The sequence below is a fragment of the Neophocaena asiaeorientalis genome, unplaced genomic scaffold (genome assembly GCF_003031525.2).
Source record: "Neophocaena asiaeorientalis asiaeorientalis breed wild unplaced genomic scaffold, Neophocaena_asiaeorientalis_V1.1 scaffold698, whole genome shotgun sequence".
Lineage (NCBI taxonomy): Eukaryota > Metazoa > Chordata > Mammalia > Artiodactyla > Phocoenidae > Neophocaena > Neophocaena asiaeorientalis.
The window spans coordinates 2,558,785-2,579,815 of record NW_020171993.1 but is presented as its reverse complement, the minus strand read 5'-3'; the positions used below and the strand labels follow the sequence as shown (position 1 = coordinate 2,579,815).

At 44.3% G+C, this 21,031-nt stretch overlaps 1 protein-coding gene across 1 annotated transcript; it reads left to right on the top strand.

The window, feature by feature from the left end:
- The first annotated feature begins 230 nt into the window (after nt 1-230).
- SIX6 (SIX homeobox 6) lies at nt 231-2,123 on the top strand. The gene is made up of 2 exons (XM_024748404.1): nt 231-880; nt 1,955-2,123. The coding sequence occupies exons 1-2, from the start codon at nt 309-311 to the stop codon at nt 2,121-2,123; spliced, it is 741 nt and encodes a 246-aa protein (XP_024604172.1). The 5' UTR covers nt 231-308.
- Nucleotides 2,124-21,031: the final 18,908 nt, after the last annotated feature.

The following is a 21,031-nucleotide window of genomic DNA, read 5'->3' as shown; positions in this document are numbered from 1 at the left end:
GTGACTGACAGGGGGTCTCCATGGCGCCCGCGCCGCCAATCCGCCCACCCCAGTAGCGGCGCCCGCTAGCTGGCCTGCGTGCCCTAACGGAGCCGAGCCGAACCCGAGCTGCGGAGCCGGCACCTCCTCCAGTCCCTTCCGCTCTCTCGCTCCCCGCGGTTGCGCCGCCGCCGCTGCCCCGGCCGTGCGTCCTGGTGGCCCCGAGCCGCTCCCCCAAGGAGAGTCTGGCGCACCCGGCGGCGCCCGCGGGCATCTGCTGCGTGTCCCGCTGCGGACTCAGCGCCTCCGCTGCCGCCGGCACTGCCTCGATGTTCCAGCTGCCTATCTTGAATTTCAGTCCCCAGCAAGTGGCCGGGGTATGCGAGACTCTAGAGGAGAGCGGCGACGTGGAGCGCCTGGGTCGCTTCCTCTGGTCGCTGCCTGTGGCCCCTGCGGCCTGCGAGGCGCTCAACAAGAATGAATCCGTGCTGCGCGCGAGAGCCATCGTGGCCTTCCATGGTGGCAACTACCGCGAGCTCTACCATATCCTGGAAAACCACAAGTTCACCAAGGAGTCACACGCCAAACTGCAGGCGCTGTGGCTCGAAGCGCATTACCAGGAGGCTGAGAAGCTGCGAGGACGGCCCTTGGGGCCAGTGGACAAGTACCGCGTGAGGAAGAAGTTCCCGCTGCCGCGCACCATCTGGGATGGCGAACAGAAGACACACTGCTTCAAGGAGCGCACGCGGCACCTGCTTCGGGAATGGTACCTGCAGGACCCATACCCTAACCCCAGCAAAAAGCGTGAGCTCGCCCAGGCAACCGGACTGACCCCTACGCAGGTGGGCAACTGGTTCAAAAACCGACGACAAAGGGACCGGGCGGCTGCAGCCAAGAACAGGTCGGTACCTAAAGGCCTTCTCTGAGCCTTGAACTCACCAGGGAGGGAGAGGGTGACCGTACCCCCCGCGCCCTTACCCAAGGCCTGGAGACTTGGATTTCGTAGGAATTGGGATGGGATTGAGGTCTTCGGTTTTGAGCCCACTGCGTTCTGGGATCCTGGGTCGGGGTTTCCTTCCGGGCTTTTGATTCCCCACCCTTTCTTTTTGGTTCTCGGCGCCTGGGGGTTGCTCCAGCAGCTGGTTCCAGTCACCAAACCAAGGCTACATTGAAAGGGAGAAGGAAAGAAAAATTAAAATCCCATAAGCAATTACAGACCCCAAGGCCCAAAGCTAATTCTTGTCAGCCCGGGCCCAGGCTCCTATTATTAAGTGAAGCCTGGCTTATTAGCAGTGTGGCAGTTTAGTGTTGTCATTTTTAAAGCCCAGATGCATCCTTCTCTAATGCTTTGAAATTTCTAACTTATGTCTGTAAGAAGTGGAAAGTCAAGTTCTACTCTTCCCACGTGTGGGCAGCCCTGTCTCAAAACGACAAACTAGTTGGCAGAGGTTTTTCATTCCCCAGCATGTGGCTTTCAATCAGCCAAATATTTTACCAAGAACCCAGACTTTTCTCCCAGGTCCAAAGCCTCTGTGGAACCGTCAGGCCGCCCTTTTTGCCGGCCTCGGGGGCACTCACACAGGCGTATGCCCTAGGCAGACGCAGGCTGGGAAAGGGGTCTCCTGTCCCAGAGCCTGACCTCTCCTTGTCACCCACACCTCATTTATCCTGAGAGCATTGTAAATCTCCCAAAGGTGACCAACACCAGGAACGACCTTGCGAGCACAGCGTCCCAAAGATTGGGGAGATAGGGAGCCAAGAAAGGACTAAGAAGGAGGAGGGGGCAACCGCAGGGCTCCACAGAACAGCCGCCGCATGCCTCCTGCCCGGCCTCTGTTGCCTCGTCTTACCCGCTTTAACTGCCCGGGTCTGAGGGAGAGTCGCTGACTGCTGGGCTTAAGGGATGCGGACCGGGGGACGGGGGTACCGGCGGCTATGTTACACACATTGACTCGTTTCCTTTCCTTCCCCGTAGGCTTCAGCAGCAGGTTCTGTCGCAGGGCCCCGGCCGGGCGCTAAGGGCCGAGGAAGAGGGCACGCCCGAGGTGCTGGGCACCGCCGCCAGCCCGGCCGCCAGCCTGTCCAGCAAGGCAGCCACTTCGGCCATCTCCATCACGTCCAGCGACAGCGAGTGCGACATCTGAGCTGCCTGCCCAGCACTCTCAGAAACAGAATTCGGTGTAAAAAACGAGACAAACAAAATGAAGGAGAGAGGAAGGACGAGAGACCAAGCAACCCAGCGCTTGCGAATCCAGGTGGCCAGGGACCCGCGGGCTCGGGTTGCCGTGTCCGCCCCGCGGCCTGACCCGTTCCACTGGCGCCCTCCGGCTGCTACCACAAGGGCCGCGGTGAGGCCAGACCCAGCTTCACGTTCTCCTTGCTTTGCTTTTTCCCAAGGATTTTGCTGCAAAGATGCCTCCGGAACCCGAACTGCACGCTGAGAGCCTGCCCTGAATCTCCCGTGGGTATTTCACGTCGAAAGGACGCTGTTACATATGTATAACTTTTGCTTTAAAGTTTTTTTTAACAAAACATATATATGTTGTTTATTTACTTATTTAAGAGACTGCATGGTAGGTTTCTCTGTATCCAGAGAACTTGCTGTTTCTAAAGGTGCAGGGTGAAGCCGATGGGTTCTGTGTGAAGAAGCCAAACAATAAAAACCTGGTGAGCAACCTTTCTTAATTAAGAGAACTGCTCTCAGATTCCTAAAAAGAAAACAGAGAGATCTTTCTCTTGGGAACCCAGGTAGGGGTCCTTGTACAAATGGTCTCAGGAGAGTCTTCTCTGTATCTTTTGCCTTTTCTGATGTCTCCTGGTATATTTTTAAAACAGCCCCAAGGTAGGTCCATAACCACTTCCTTGTCAAATTGTGTGCATGTGTGTATGTATGTACATACATATGTGTGCATGTGTGACATATTTAAACCTAGAAACTGGCAACATGATCATCCTCTATAAGGCAACTCCCTCGCATCCCCAGCACAGATAACTAACTATGGCTTGTCCACTTGATACTCACTCGGCTTTCAGGAACAATTTTGGAAGCCAAACTCTGGAACTCAATAGTGAGTTCTATTTTATAAAAATGCAAGACTATTCCAACAGAGGCTCTGCAATGAGAAAGGTTTTCCATCTCCTTTGAGGCCCCCCACCCATACAAAAGCAGTAGGTACCCATAATCATGCAAGTGAGCACATACTGCATTTAGTATTGAACTTGTACTAAAATAAGACAAAAGAAGATAGGAGAGGTTGTAATAACTAGACTAGCATCTTAACGCAGAAGCAGGTTTTAATCAAATGCATTGTTTTCAACAAAACGGATACTGAGATGGGGGAAAGGATGTAATCATGTCACATAGTGAGGTCAAATAGAAGGCTGCAGAGAAAGGACTGGCATTTTAAAAATCTGATCGTTGTATTGAACATGAAACAAGTTATCTAGAGCCTCGTTGTCCTGTAATGGCCTCTATTAAAAATATCAAATATTCTCAGGATTAAATCTGTCCTCCCAAAGTGTGCAGGTGCACACAGGCACGTAGACACACACATACCAAAAACAAAACAAAACAAACCACCTACTGTCCTAGCACTAAAAAAGTAAATGCTACCTGGAAGGGTCTCTAAGCTTTTTCCTAGTGAAATGGATTGCATATTCTAAAATTTGACATTGATCTTTAAATCACTTGAGCTGAACTTCCTCCTGGAGCACCCGCCCTCACTTCCACCGTTGGACTTCTTTCAATTTGCCTCTCCATCCTTAGCAGATGCTCTTTGGTTCAGAAGCCTGCTAACTTATTTGGGTAGAAGTGCCAATGTGCAAACCAAACAAAAATAAGTGAAGTCATGGAAGACAAAAAGCAGTCAAATGGCAAGATACATGGGGAGAGCCCAGGACATGAATAAGGGCTGATTTTTAGTTTCTAAATCACGTAAACAGATTTGGCCTCGTTTGGGCTGTATAAATGGTTGTCTTTGTGTACCGGGACCCTTATCCAGAGAATTGTTGACAATCAAAACTCTCTTGCACAAGAGCTCTACATGGAAGGAGTGGGGAAGTCTTTGTGATCAAGCTGGTGTTTTTCCAGAAAGCAACCAAATGCCCTTCTGTGGGTCCTGAAAGGCTAGGATGGTAGATCTTCTTCAAGGCTCTATTTTATTTCCTAGAGGCCCTGGTACTTCCTAGAATGCCAAGAAGCAGGACCAGGACTCCAAAGAGAAGGGAGGCATCTAGACTACAAAATTTAAAGAGGCATTCACTCTCAAGGTCAAGCAAGTGCACAGCATCTGGTGCCTCCCTTGCCTCACCCTAGCCCTGAATCTGCTAAGGAGTATCGCTCTTCAACGAAAAATCAATAGATTTCCAGTTTTGTTCCCCAGTCAGACTCCATCCTAACTACACAGCTGTCTAGACCAGCATTTGAAGAAAATAGCTGGCAAATTTTATCTCTTAAGCTGATGCTTCCAGGTCTAAGAGGGAAGGAAAAGGACTAATTAGTGGAATGATGTGAAGGAATTTAAGACTCTAAAAATCCCACACCACTCAGCAGTTCAAATGATGCCTAAGAGCAGAAGGAAGTGTCCATTCTGCATTCTCAAGGGGAAAAAAAAGGGGGGGTAACATAACATAAACATAGTTCTTAGCAAGAACTAAACTTTCTTTTTACAAATACTTTTTAAATAATGCTTAATTGTGTGGCAAAAAAGAGACGGCCAAACAGTGATGGAGGATTTTTCTTCCTGCTTTGGTGAAAGCCTTTAAAGTACATCTAATTTGCTTAAAGTAACATGCTGCCTAAGGGTTACATTATAAAGTAACTATTCTGTTTCACCAATTTGTTGATTTATTTATATAATTTCACTTTAGCATCTTAAGAGGTGACACATTATTTAAAAGATTTTTTTAAATGTTTATCTGAAACCTGGTGGCACCTAACTATGAATAATCATTCTTTGTGAATAATCAATTCATTGATGATCACTTGCTGGAAATTGGTCCAAATCTTCACACAGATTTACTTTATTTTAATTGGTCCAAAGCTTCCCATGGACAGGTATTGTAAAGTTTTTCGTTTTCTTTTTAAGATATTTTTTCCTTATCAGCTTTATCCTGGTCTAGAAAGGGGTTCTTTGTTGTTGTTGTTGTTTTTGTTTTTAATTCCAGTTACTAGCAGTGCTGAAGGTTTCTGAATCTGGAGAAATACTTAACGATGATGGGTTTCTTTTCTTAAAATTCTTTTCCTATAACAATTTCCCCCAAAGCAGTTACTGCAGCAGAGTAGAAAGAAGCTGCATTTTTACATTTCAACCGATCTGACCAGTGTGAGGATTTAACCCTCAGCCCCAGCTCGGGCTCCTTTACGGGTAATAAATATTTCAACCACCCGGCAGTTAAACCAAAAGCGCGACAGCTCCTGCGCCCCAAATGCCGCAGTTCCTCTGTCCTCCACTTTAATGACCCACTCGGCTTCCACGGTCGCCCTCGTACCCCATCCCACCCCGACTCCCTGTGCAGCCTTTCCCAACACCAGTTTGTTTATAAAAATCTGGGAGGGAGGGTATGAGAGGCTGGGGGTGGGGGAAGACTAGTTCTTTGTTTACATTAAACAAGTGACAGGCAAAGAGCTCAAGCAAAATCTTCCTTGACCTCGTTCCTTCTCCCCAATTTTAACAAAGAGGAAAAAAAAATATTGTATCCAACGACAGAGTGAATAGGGCGGGAGGAGAAGAGAAGCAGCTTTTCGCTCTATTCATCCGGGACGCGGGAGCGCCGACGATTTCCGCTGCTATTGTGAGGCGGGGCCGGGGGTCGGCGGTGAATGGGGGGGTGGTCCGCCGAGCGGCCCGCGGGGCTGTCAGGCGGCTCAGCGTAATCAGGGCTAATGACGGTGGCCGGGCGCTCCGCGGGACAATGCGCGGGGCCGCGGGGTTTTGTCGGTCTGAATGGCTAATAGGTTTGCCTGGGGGCTGAGAGGGGGGCGGTGTCGGGAGGAGGAGGCGGCGAGGGGAGAAGGAGTCATTGTCCGCGCACTGGCCAGGGCGCCGAGGCGCGTCCCTCTGCCGCGCGGCCGCCCCCATGCCCGGAGCAGCCGACTGGAAGGCCGCGGCGGGGAGGCCCCCTGGAGGCCTGGTGGGAAATGGCGGCCGGAGCGGTGGGCGCGTGGGTCTCCTAGGGGAGGCAGCCTGGAGCGAGGAAGTGGAGCCCGAACTTTGCTCCCCAGAAGCCTAGAGTGGGCCCGCAGTACCCGGGAAGGTGGGCCCTTCCTCCAGGCTCCGGATCGCGACTCTGTGAGGTGACAACTCCACACACCCACCTTTTCCGTCCGGCGCCCTGGGAGCTCTCAGACGTGTAGGCCTCGAGCCACTCCTATTGTTAGACTGCCTGACATACAGATCGAAGAAAGAAACCTCTCAAAATGGGGGCGTGGGGAAGAATTAAATAAAAACCGAGGTGAGGGGATAAACAGCCACAGGTGCACTCTGACAGCAGCTGAGGCGCTCGCCCGCCCTCGAGCCTCTGACAGCGCGGCGGTTCGTGAGCCTAGAGCGGGAGGAGGCGGCCAGCGCCGCAGGACTGTCGCGCGGGTCTGGGCCTGCGCAAGTTGCTGCCGCGTGCGTCGGGCCCCTGCGCAAGGGGCCTGCGCAGGCGGGCCGCGAGCGTCGGGCCTGGACACGCCGCCGAGAGCAGCTTGGCGTGGCCTGGGAGGAGAGTAGAACTTGCCACCGCCGTCTCTCGGCGGCTCCGAGCTAGTTTCCGAGCAGGGACGGGAGAGCAGGGGGGCTCCAGGCTCAGGAAGCGGAATTTGCGCACCCGGCAGATCCACAGGGTCAGCCGTCGGGGCGGGGACCCAGAGCAGGGCTCCCTGAGAACCAAATGTCCGCGACCGCACAATTAAAGTCTGGCAAGCCGCCACCGGAGCCCCCTTCTTTTGCAAACTTGGCCGCTTTCGTTTCAGCTCTTAGAAATCTCCTCAGGCTAGATCCTGCCTAGCAGCCCTACTTGCTAGGATTTATAGTCCCAAACTTCTCTAGACGTACCCTACCGTGAGGGATCGAACTCCTTGTCTGGAGACAAAGGGGTGTAAGGCCGATCCCAGGGCAAAACAAGCAGTTTCACGCCTCAGTGCCTCTCCTCTGTTTCCGCTTGCCCAGTGGTTTCCTCTGCCCAGAACGTCGCCCCCTACCTCGATGGCTAACCTGTCAATCCATCAGTCCTGCCCCTCCTCGAAGGAGTCTTTCTAGAATCATTGGGCTCCCCACAGCGACTTTTCCACTTCCTTTATAATGCTGCCGCCCTACCTTATCTAAACGTCTGTTTTAAAGTTCATAATACATTTGTGCATTTATTTATCTGTATGTTGGACTCACCCATCACCCCCCCACCAGAGTGTAAGCTCCTTAAGGGCAAGGACTGAATCTTACTCATCTGTATATTACCAGCGCCTCGCCTAAGTAGTAGGTGCTCAATACATATATATATATATATATATATATAAAACTTGTTTTCTGTCCTTGGTTCCAGAAACGGTTTCAGAGCAATAAAGGTGAAACAGGTGTCTTTTTTCTTTTCGCTGCGTTGGCTCTTCGTTGCTATGCGGGCTTTCTCTAGCTGCAGCGAGTGGTAGGTTACTCTTCCTTGCGGTGTGCTGGCTTCTCATTGCAGTGGCTTCTATTGTTGCAGAGCACCGGCTCTAGGTGCCCGGGCTTCAGTAGTTGTGGCACGCGGGCTTAGTTGCTCCGTGGCATGCGGGATCTTCCCCGACCAGAGCTGGGCCGTGTCCCCTGCATCGGCAGGCTCATTCTTAACCACTGCGCCACCAGGGAAGCCCTCAATAAATATTTTTAAATTGAATGAATTAATGGATTCCTTAAAGCCCTCTGTGTTCTGAATTAATGGAGGAGTTTTGGCAGCTCTGTGCTCATTTGAACAGCAAAGATGACTTATGTTGATGGGACCCAAAGTTCACCTGAATCCTCCCAGCTCAGGTTAATGGCTTGTACCTACTTCTCAGGTTCTCTGGGATGATTCTCCCTTTAGACATACAGTTTTTCAGAATCCTGTGGTTTTGGGTTCATAACATGAACATTATCTTCTCACAAACATATTTTCCCAAATAGAAAGGTACAAGTCATTCCCTTAGGTTTTGAAAATTCTAGCTGTTACAGTCTCTGAACCCTGTAGAATATAATTCCTAATAGTTTTTGTCTATGATAAGATGATAGAAGTTTCACCTTCCAAAATAACACCTCCCTTCTTCTCTCTCTCTCTCTCTCTCTCTCATTCCCTCCCCAATTTTAGTCTTGACCTACAAATTAAAAAGTAAATACAAAAAAATCACAAATCAGATGAGGTGTCCAATTTTGAAAGTGTGTTGATTTCCACCCCACACTTAGGCTAACCTGGGGGATGAGGTAGGGGGCAGAGTTTGCATTAAAATCGTAAATCACAAAAGCCCGGTGAATAACTACTGGCTACCAAACTCATCTCAATTTTAAAATTTAATGGAAAGAAGCAAGTGAACTGTGTGTAATTTTGAATTCTGATAAAATATTTATAAAGCTGCCAAGAGGAGAGTCATTTTAGCCTGGTACTGTCAATCTGCAACCTGAGAATGCTGGTTTCCTTTTTTTTTTTCCCTGGATGAAGAGATTAATCTTGAATTTTCTAGCATGAAATCAAATATCTGAGTTCAGGTGGTGCATTTTTTTCCTGTATATATATATTTTTTAACATCTTTATTGGAGTATAATTGCTTTACAGTGTTGTGAGGTGGTGCATATTAAATTGATATATGAAAAGCGTGGTTGGTGGTAAACTAGTTTATTGTGCATCTCAAACATTTTCAGGTATTTAAAATTCCTAATAAAGATTTGTCCATTTAAATCATATTTTATGTTTAAATTAAGCACCATTTAAAGCATATTCTAGGGGACTCCCTGGAGGTCCAGTGGTTAAAACTTCACCTTCCAGTGCAGGGTGTGCAGGTTCGATCCCTGGTCAGGGAGCTAAGATCCCACATGCCTCATGGCCAAAAGACCAAAATGTAAAACAGAAGCAATATTGTAAAAAAATCCAATAAAGATTTTAAAAATGGTCCACATCAAAAAATATATATAAAGCATATTCTATTGCTATGGATATATTCTTGATTTTCCATAAATTCATGACAAAGTATATATTTCAACAAAAGACCTATGTGTATATACTAGACATCTGATCTATAAAATTATTTTTGCAGGCAATTGTGACTGAGCTGGATTCATCCATTTAAAACAGACAAGCGGGCTTCCCTGGTAGCGCAGTGGTTGAGAATCTGCCTGCCAATGCAGGGGACACGGGTTCGAGCCCTGGTCTGGGAAGATCCCACGTGCCGTGGAGCAACTAGGCCCGTGTGCCACAACTACTGAGCCTGAGCGTCTGGAGCTTGTGCTCTGCAACAAGAGAGGCCGCGACAGTGAGAGGCCCGCGCACCGCAATGAAGAGTGGCCCCCGCTCTCTGCAACTAGAGAAAGCCCTCGCACAGAAACGAAGACTCAACACAGCCAAAAATAAATATTTTTTTTAAAAAAAACAGACAAGTAAATAGGAAAAGGAAAACTAGACTGTAAGCAGGATGTAGCAATGAGCTGGTACCTGAGGAGGGTGGAATCAAACACACCTTGCTTAAAATACCAAATCGCTGAGAATGTGGGCAAGTCACTCAATTCTTTAAGCCTTGGTTTTTACTTTTGCAAAAAGCGGTTGACAATATCCGGAGAAATTGTCTATAAATTCACTGAACACCTATTATATGTATGGTTCTGTGCTAGGTGTCTGGGATAATGTATTTAAAGCACCTAGCACAGAACCATACATAATAATACACATATAATAGGTGTTGAGTGAATGGAACTTCCCCTTTCCCATTTTTCCTAGTTAAATGCCAGGGCAAAGAAAAAGGCTGTACAACTCCCCTTAAATTTGTTTTTTAAATAGATGTCATCTACATATTTGGAATATTGTTGAATTTAAATGCTAAATGCTGTCCTTAGTATCAGAAGCAGCTCTGCTCACCACACTCAGCAGGGAGAACCTAGCATGTTGGTTTTCCAACAGTGGTAATAAATGGGCTTAGGCTAACACACCATCATTCTTTCCTAGGCTTTTTACTCTGCTTGGGGCTGCTTGTCATCTATGTGAAACTCTCCAAAAGATCCTGCCCCATCCTGCAAGTCAGGATAACCCCAAATGTAACGTTTGATCCTGAAAAGATAACATAACCTCTTGGAGAAAAGGCAAGGTGCATTTCTTTGAGGAGGAAGCAGAGATCCCACTTTATTTACATTTGTATGGTTCTTAGAGCTAATAATAAAGTTCTTTCACCTGCATCATCTCACTTCCTCACAAGAACCCTGTATGGTAAGTCAGCAGATATGGTGATTCACACCTTCCAGATAAGAAAACTGGGGCTCACATTACTTGCTCAAAGTCACAGGATGGGGTAAGAATCCAGATTTTGTAGAACTTGAAATTAACACAGTTTGGAGAGGAGGATACTCTTTAAGATAAAGGATACCAGATTGTGAGTAAAAAATTGGATATAAGAAGTGACAACAATTACAAAATTTTAAAACCTGGCAAATACAACAAACATCACAAAATTCAAACACTAACAAAATCATTTTATTAATTAACTGTTGTATAAACCTCTAGAATAGTTTTTCCCTACTTTTTTTCCTCTGTTATGTTCTTTGATTGCTTCTCTTTTTTTTTAATGATTTTTTAACAGTTTATTTATTTAGTTATTTTTGGCTGCATTGGGTCTTTGTTGCTATGTGCAGGCTTTAGTTGCGGTGAGTGGGGGCTACTCTTCGTTGCAGTGTGCAGGCTTCTCACTGTGGTGGCTTCTCTTGTTGCGGAGCACGGGCTCTAGGCGCACAGGCTTCAATAGTTGTAGGACGGAGGCTCAGTAGTTGTGGCTCGCGGGCTCTAGAGCACAGGCTCAGTTGTTGCGGTGCACGGGCTTAGTTGCTCCGCGGCATGGGGGATCTTCCCAGACCACAGCTCGAACCCGTGTCTCCTGCATTAGCAGGCGGATTCTTAACCACTGCGCCACCAGGGAAGTCCCTGTTTCCTTCTTTATATGACAACAATTTTATAGTACAATCTCAAATAGAAAGATAATTCAGTCTTTCCTGTAATGTGGGTTGATTTCAATGTTTTTTTATTATTTATGGTTTAGAAAGGTTTCTTTCAGCTTCATAGCTCATGATTGGTAATGCCATATACAATTTGGTATTAAATTTGGGAAGGCCTCTATAAAGTTTCTGTCATATATAAGCAGTAAGGTTTCATGATATTTCAAGTTTCCTTGAACAGTGACCCACCTTAAATACTCTTTGCATTGGTAACACTCATTAACCATTTTGTGATCAAAGGCCTTAAACATTCATGTTGTGACACATAAAGCAGCACAGTGGGCAGTAGGAATATTCCTGCAAGACATCCTTGCACTGAAGCAGCTAGCAATAACCTAGCAATACACAGAAGTGACAGCAAACCATAACAATTTATACTACTAAATCCAAACTACCTGCATCTCCAACTCAACTTCCCTTTAGCTACTGGATCACAAAGATGACTGTAATTACTCAGGTGCCACCCAGAACTTAGGGGAAATGTGACAAAGAGAAAATAAGAGTGGAAAGAGACTGTGGTCTATTGTAGTTACATCATCTTATTTTGCTAATTTTTTTTAAATGCATGATCATGGGAACAGATTGCTAGAATCCCTCCCAGGGCCTTGAAAGGGGCATGTGCAGGTGAGGTATCTTGAAACCCAAGCATCATTTGCTTCAAGGTAACTCTGCCTCTGCACATGCCCAGTGAGAGTTTGACAAAAAGAGGTTTTCTGACTCCAAGTTCAGTACTCTTTTCTATTATCTGGGACAAAATTGTATTTTCCAAGAAAGTTTTGACAAGGTTCTACTCAAAAGCTGTCTTTAAAAATGATCCATTGATGGAGGAAGGGAGAGCTTAAGATTGCAAATGGAAAGCTGACCTTGGGTAGAATTGAGGTAGACAGGTTACCCCTTAGAACCTGGTTACCTTTCCTTTTGGGGGTGTCTTCACCTTGCCTTTTTACAGGTGCTGCATCCCAAACTGTCAAAAACTCTTCAGGGTTCTTCACTCTCCCTTTATCAAAATCTATTTTCAGTTGTCACCAAAAAATCAGATAAACCAATTCACATCAACACACAAATAGCTGCTAAAAGCTTAATGAATTACTTACAGATGGGGGCCCGGGAAGGTACTTACTAACTGCTAGGAGATAATCCTTTAATTTAATAACCCCAAATCACTAATGGTAGCAATTCAGACATCACTCATAGGCCAGTAGAAAATTAGTTTTGGTTGGAAGAGAGCCAGGAACACTTCAAGTCATTCCATGGAAGCAGATGACTGATTTGGGGGTCAGATACTGCCAATATCAAAAATAAAATGAAAATAAACTTGTTGGTTCCCCAGCTTTCCCCTCAAGTTGCACTTCCTTCCTTATCATTCCCTTCACCACCAAACTTCATGAGAGAGTAGTCTACATTCTTTGCCTCCATTTTTAAGACTATACCTCAATCTCCTGCAGTCTAGCTTTTACTTGCACCGTTCCATCAAAACTGTTCCCTCAAAGGTCACTCTACTTGGTCCTCAAACAACTCAGCCTATTGATTTTCAACACTGTTGAGCATCCCTTCCTTCTAAACAGGGCCAGGATTAGGTTGAGGAAAGCAACCTGCCTAAAGTACAAAATTTAAGAAGGCACTCACTCAGAGTTTTACAAGTTCAGGATTGGCATCTGAGAGCTAGTATCTCCTTAAATTTTGCACCAGAGATGCCTCACTTCCCTCATACTGGTCTCAGTCTTGCTTCTGAAACATTAACTGAGCTTCTCACCATACTCAAAGCACAGCCTGTAATTTTTCTGCCTTCATGCCTTTGCTCATGCTAGAGAGGTAAATGAGCCTCCATGCCTTGTACCTGCCCTGCACCCTTCCTACCTTCCTCTGGTAGCAGCACTCTTAGAGCACTGCTCCCCAATTCGATGTGTTTCTAGTGGGGCTGCCAAACACAGGACCTCCCTCCCCAACTCACAGTGGGGTATAATCACCAAGTTGGACAAGTTCTTTCCCAAAATTTCTGAATTGGAAGCAAAGGGGCAACAGTCTCTTTACTCTTGGATTGAGACCAGTAAGGATATGGTGCCAAAGTTATTGGCAACCATACCACCTGTTACAAGAAGGAGCCTCCAGGAGAAGAAGCACTATGGAGGGAGGAGAGACAGAAAAGGCTAACTTAATAAAGTCTTTGTATGCTGTTGACACTGATGCTAGCTCCAGCCTTGTCTTTTCTAGTTTTGTTTACAGAAGCTAATACGTTACCTTCCTACTTTTTCTTTAAGTTCCTGTCACTTTTTTTTTTTAATTGGGGTATAGTTGCTTTACAATGTTGTGTTAGTTTCTGCTGTACAACAAAGTGAATCAGCTATTTGTATACATATATCCCCTCCCTCTTGGGCCTCCCTCCCAACCCCCTCCATCCCACCCATCTAGGTCACCACAGAGCACTGAGCTGAGCTCCCTGCACTGTACAGCAGGTTCCCACTAGCTATCTGTTTTACACATGGTGGTGTATATCCGTCAATCACAATCTCCCAATTCATCCCCCCTTCCCCCCCGCCCTGTTTCCACACGTGCGTTCTCTACACCTGTGTCTTTATTCCTGCCTGGCAAATAGGTTCATCCGTACCATTTTTCTAGATTCCACATATATGCATTAATATATGATATTTGTTTTTCTCTTTCTGACTAACTTCACTCTGTATGAGAGACTCTAGGTCCATCCACATCTCTACAAATGACCCAATTTCATTCTTTTTGTTCTTCCTTTTCTCTCAGCCCATCTCCACAGGTACATAGACTCAAAATTTCATGGCTCAGCTGAAAGGTCATTTTCTTCCCAGAGCCTTCCTTGATCCATAGGATTTGACTAATCTCTTCCTTTTCTGAACTGCTGTGGCATTTCATATGTCTCTCATGGTTATTTAGCTTTATGTCTTATAGCTCCTACTATACTATATGTTCTTCAAAGGCAAGATCCATAATCTTTGAATCCTGAGAACTGAGTACAGGATCTTTTGACACAGAAGAAAATCAGTAGATTCTTGTTGAAGGGATGAATTAAACAGATGAATGAACATAACAAAGGGATATATGGAATCTCTATGTTTCATTTCAGGAAATTTCAGTCTGAATAATAAGTTCTAAAAATAATAAAAAGTACTTTTTTCCAAAAGAAAAATAAAAGAAAAAATGGCTCACTGATTTCCAGGGAAAAATGGTGAATGTTAAACGGTGTCAGTGTTTTTTAAAAGATGCGTGAGACCTAAATATATATTTATTCATATATGAATAAATAAACTCTTGGGTGATACACAAGAAACTGTAAAGTGATTTCAAATTTGGGGGAGCAACTGAGCAGATGGGGTTCACAGATAAGAGGGAGACTTTTCACTGTATACTTTTTTTAACCAGGTGATTCATTGTTTATTCAAGGATAATTCAAACTAAATGAATAAAATAAACTAAATAAAGTGGTTTTGTTATAGCGATCATTCACCTACAACATGAAAGGAAGAACCTTCTTTCCTAATGTAATATGCATGAAGTGCTAGCACCATGCTTTGGTTTAAAAAGTGCAACAGATCAAATAATTTATATAGAAATGAAGATGATGTGCTCTGGACAACTCTGTTAGAGGTCTCAATAAATGGAGTAAACAGCCCTGGTGATGATAATGATACCAATGTTGAAGCTAAACACAAAATGTTCAAATAAAATTGTTTCACACAAAAAAATAAAAGATAACAGAGATAGCTAGTGGGAAGCAGCCACATAGCACAGGGAGATCAGCTCGGTGGTTTGTGACCACCTAGAGGGGTGGGATAGGGAGGTTGGAAGGGAGGGAGATGCAAGAGGAAAGAGATATGGGAACATATGTATATGTATAACTGATTCACTTTGTTATAAAGCAGAAACTAACACACCATTGTAAAGCAATTATACTCCAATAAAGATGTTAAAAAAAAAAACAGAGAGCACAAAATTCTCCATCTACCAATTAGTGCTTCTCTTCCCAGTAAAAAAAAAAGTTCTTAAAACCTATTAAAATTTACACTTTCAGACAGGTGAATTTAGTTGTATGTAAATTATACATCAATAAAGCTGATTTTTAAAACGTAAAACATAAAGTGTTAGATTGAAAGGGACCTTAGAGATTTTGTCTAGTCATCCCCAATCTTTATCCAAGGACTCCTTGTATTTTGCTTTTAATCATGGATCCCCATATCTTGAAAGAGTCTGTGACCTAAAGGAAATCACATAAACCACTGTGATGGATAATGTTAATAAGCAATAAAGTTAAGTAGGTTTATGGACAGAAAAAAAAAGGTCTTAATCTTATTTCGCTAGTTTAAAAGTCAGATCTTTTGACACACAATATACCTAGATGCTAATTTAAAATTAGCTAAATAACATTCCTATTAGCTAAAGGAAGCCGTGTGGTATTTGATTTATCATATCTTAACTAGTAAACTTATAATATCTTAACTTGTATAAATCAGAAATCCCATTCCTCTAGTGAGGAAGTACTTTCCCTGTTAACACCCAGTGGTATCACTAACACTATTATAGATACGCAATCTGGTCAGAAATTCATTCACTCATTCAGTCATCCTATAATCATCCATCTAATCGTTCAACATGTATTGGGCATATAGTGTGGTGCAAGGCACTTTAAAGTTTCTACCCACACTAAAGTTCTCTCCACCTTTTAACAGCTTAACTAATTATTAGTAAATGACCAACAGGTAGAGATCAGAAAGGAGCACTTAGCCACATTAAATGACTTCATATTTCTACATCTTAATGAATTACATTCATGGACCCCAAAGGAACTTGCTGAGGTGGTCTCTGAATCAAGAAATCTTAGAGAATCAGTGGACAATGGGAGAGGTGCCAGAATCCTAGAATGGGAAGATAATCTCCTTATCTCAGAAAGAGGAAAAAGGGTAGATTTTAGAAACCATAGATTGAGCCATAGTTCTCTAACTGCAGGGAGGATCATAGTGCCTGCCACAAGTCACCATCCTAAGTCAACATTTTTATTCTGCACTTGAATTAAGGTTAAAAAAAAAAAGTCATGTTTTTGAAATGAACAGAATTATAACCAAAAACAATAATTAATATGATGGATGATAAAAACAAAATTCAAGATGATCTTACTGGATCATTGGGGGAAAGCTATCAAGATAAACTTTAATAGATCTATCCCAAATTTCCAGGCTTTAACAACCTGTAACTACAAAATAAGGTCACATCTCATACTCCCACTAAATCTGGAAGTTACAATGGACCCTGCTGACTCAATTGAAAGAAACTACTGGAAAGTTCTCCAGATTGTGTTACAGGTGTGCTGTTGTTTTTCTGCTATGGCCACCTCCTACTACCACACTCCTACTACCACATGATACTGCCACTCCACCGGCACAGCTGTTCCCAGTTATGATCTCCCCCCACCACTGTAACTTCCTCTCCGGATTCAAGGAAGAGGGTATTGTTCTCCCTTTTGCATCTCCTTCTATGTAGGATAGACACGCCACTAAAATCCCTGAAGCACAGCTAATGTGAAGCCACAACTTCTGAATAAAATTGTACTTAAGGGCTAGAGAATAACAGAAAGGAAGTATGAGGAAGGAAATACAGTTGCTACTAGAAGTGACTATTATCAGAGCCCATGGACTGGGCCGTTGCTTAGGGTTTTTGTAGGGCTCCTGGCCTGGCTCTGCCTGCTGGGACCATCCATTCACTGGGAGTTCGTTGACATCTCTCCCACTAAGAATTCAAGCTACACTCTCCCCAAAAAGCCCAGAGAGAGGAACAAGTTTACCCTACCCCACCTCTCAGTCTAATCTGCACAGTTAAACATAGCTGATGAGTTTAGTCCTCCATAGCATTCAACTATGCCACCTAGTGAGATGTGGTTTGGGAGGTGTCAGGGTCAGTACAGTAAATAAAAGAGTAAGCTCCAATATTGGGATCCATGGGTCCCAGACTAGATAAAACAGTAGCAAAAGGTCCCTAGGAGACACCGAGAGCCAAAGGAGAAAAAAAATCCATAGTTCAGAGGGGAACATAGAGGCACAATGAAAGCACCAGAAGAGGTTCATTAGCTATTTCTCAGGACAGTTTATGTCTAGGGATTGGCCTTCCAAGTCCAAAGTCAGAGAAAGAAACTGAGTATAGGAGAACATCATATCCAAAAGGCTACCCACCCAGGCAGAGCAGTGCAAGACCTCAGGACAAAGCCGACAGAAGGAATCAGGACTTCTTAGCGAAGTGGTTGATTCCAGGGCTGGGGCAGGATGAACCTGGGTAATCTTGTGGTACCAGAAAACAAGGAAGTTTTCAAAAAAGGATGGGGCAAGTCAAAGGATGCAGAAGCCAACCCAAAGGTACCCTACAATGGCCAAATGTGGAACAACTTGAGCAACTAAATAAAATAATGATAGTATTAGATTATAAACCATAAAATAAATATCCATGAGTCCATACCAATATAAATAACTGAGTAAATAAATAAATGGAGAAGAGAGGGCAGCTCTTCCTTATAGAAGAATTCTAATTAACAAATGTAGAGATAATAAAAAATACAAAGTCCTTATTAGGCAAATACTGCAGTATTTATTATTTATACTGCATATTTATTGCAGACAAGATCCACCTATGGAGGCAAAAATCAATGGGCAAAACTTTTAGGAGAAAAAGGGTATTAGCTTACTCTCAAAATAACCAACATAGCTATCAATTACAAAAGGGAAAATGGGAACTTTTCAGTGAAGAAACCCAACATGACCAACTTAAACAAGTGATCAAAGTTAACATCACCAATAATGAGACAAATCAACATCATGTACCTCTGTCATGATGCCCTGAGAAGGACATAAGATGACTTGTATATTATCCTTGCCAAAAATGCATAACCCCATCATGAGAAAACACTAGACAAACCCAAATTGAGAGATACTCTACAAACTAAACAGTACTCTTCAAAAGTGCGAAGGTTGGGCTTCCCTGGTGGCGGAGTGGTTAAGAATCTGCCTTCCAGTGCAGGGGACACAGGTTTGAGCCCTGGTCCGGGAAGATCCAGAGCAACTAAGCCCGTGCACCAAAACCACTGAACCTGCGCTCTAGGGCCCGTGAGCCACAACTACTGAGCCCACGTGCCACAACTACTGAAGCCCGTGTGCCTAGAGCCCATGCTCCACAACAAGAGAAGCCACCACAATGAGAAGCCCATGTGCCACAGCCAGAGAAAGCCCTTGAGCAGCAAAAAAGACCCAACACAGCCAAAAATAAATTAAAAAAAAAAAAGTGCCAAGGTTATGAAAGACTAAAGAATGTCACAGATTGTCAGAGACCAAATGCAATGTGGGATCGTAGACTGGATACTGAAACAGAAAATTAGGACATTGGGGGAAAACTGGTAAACTTTCAATAAGGTCCATAATTTAGATAACAGTAATTTCCTGGTTCTTCCATAATACGATGGAAATAGTTAACATCATATTTAACTGTTAATAGTTATGTAAATAATTAACATTAGGGGAAGCTCGATGAAGCATATATGTGACATCTTTGTACTATTTTTTTCAAATTTTCTATGTCTAAAATTATTGCAAAATAAAAATAAAAAAATATCATCACCTTTTCTGGAGTCAATACATTCTTCATGATAGAGAGGCTCCAGCACATTTGTGCTTCCAGGTAAGGGTGTCAAATAGACATGTGCTTATTTATTTGTTAAATCAAACTGCAAAAGCCAAGAAAAGTGATTTTGCATAATTTTAATTTACCTAAATGAATTTCCTCTCTCCCTCCTCCTCCCCTGATGAAAAAAAAGAAAAAGTCAAAACAAACAAATGAAAAACCCCAAACTGAAAGAGACATCAAAGAACATCCTGTGTTAGGATTACCAAATTACCTTAGCTGACTCACCATGAATCACCATGGGCTTACTGTTTTTAACTTGCATCTACTCATTAACGTGGCATTCCCTAATCAACGTTTTTAAAAAATCCGTTTCTTACTCTTGAATCTCTGCCACAAAACATAACATACTGTTGCCTTTGAATCTCTGAATTACTTCTAAAACTTGCATGATTGCTATTGTCTTCTGCAAAGATTCTTTTGTTCTCTTCCTTCTACAAAAGGCGTTTAGCAGTTATCCTAAGGAAATCAAAGACCCATGACTATTTTATATGGAGAGTAAAATAGAGCAATAAAGACTATTCTTGACTCTTTTTTCCCCCGCATTATGTAGAGTCAGACTTCGAGGGAAGTTCTGGGGACCCTCCCCATCTCCGAGCAAGTTCCAAAGGCTTCCCAAGGGAGCTCACTTCCACACATAGTATGACTAGAGAGAAGGGGTGAATATGTGCAGAGTGAAAGCAACGGCAGACCTTTTGAAGGTGTAATTAGAGAAGAAAACAAGTATCCCTATGGAATCTAAATTCCTCACACTTTCCTTTATATTGTTGGAGAATTTCCTTGCTCTGTGTATTTTTGGTATAGAAATTTCTGAATTTTGAAGACAAATATATTTCATCTCTGGTTATATGCATAATACTTTGGGTAGATAACCAACCAGGTTTCTCCTTTTGATCCAACACCTTATGCTTTTAAGAAATAAATCCAAAGAAGTAAAAAGTAGTAAGGCTTTTGATTTGTAACTTAGGTAGTTTCCTTCACAGCTAACCAAAGGGCCAAGAGGAAATATTACACTTAAAGAATCTCAGATTCAAAAAACTGTCTGGGGACTTCCCTGGTGGCGCAGTGGTTAAGAAACCGCCTGCCAATGCAGGGGACATGGGTTCAAGCCCTCCTCCTGGAAGATCCCACATGCCACGGAGCAACTAAGCCTATGCACCACAACTACTGAAGCCTGTGCTCTCTAGGGCCCGTGCTCTGTGAAGAGAAGCCACCACAATGAGAAGCCCGAGCACCACAACCGAGAGTAGCTCCCGCTTGCCACAGCTAGAGAAAGCCGAACGAAGACCGAACGCAGCCAAAAATGAAAAAAAAAACAAAACTGTCTGATGGAACTGACTCCTCCTCTTTGCAGGACCTCTGGGCAGTCATACAGGCTTTGGGTTACAAATCTGTTTATCTACCTACTGTCGCTACCACTCCAGTGAACAGACACAGTTCCTTCTCAACTAGTGAAGTAATCAACAATGACTAGACTCAATAACTGTAAAATCACGATAAAGAGCTATCCATAAAAGCCACAGAACACCTTCCAGTTGTAATAACTTGTGTGATTTCCTATCCATACATCCCTCCTTCACACTTACGACTCCTGGTACTTGTGGGACTTCACACCTGAAAATTTTATCGGGACTCATGACCCTATTGCCTCCACTCCCTTCAGCTCCAAGACTTTTACTCTCTCCACCATAGGCTCTGAAGAGCTCTAGTTCAGCACTAATGGAATAGACATCAAGCCAGCCTGTTTTCCATCTCATACCTCAGATTTGGTACCTGGAGTTTGATTGTGCTTCTAAAATTAAGCCCTTGCCTTTCCCTTTCTAGTATCTTAAATGCTTATCTCAATAATTTGCCCAGGGCTTCACTGGTGGCGCAGTGGTTGAGAGTCCGCCTGCTGATGCAGGGGACACGGGTTCGTGCCCTGGTCCGGGAAGATCCCACATGCCGCAGAGCGGCTGGGCCCGTGAGAGCCATGGCCACTGAGCCTGCGCGTCCGGAACCTGTGCTCCGCAACGGGAGAGGCCACGACAGTGAGAGGCCTGCGCACCGGAAAATAAATAAATAATTTGCCCAATCTCCCAGTTTCTATACTTTACCTTGATCTTTACCTCCCCATGCCAGCCTTTATTCTCATTCCCCATCCCCACCCATATTATTTGAATACTGTCCCTTGAACCCCAGTCCTGGAG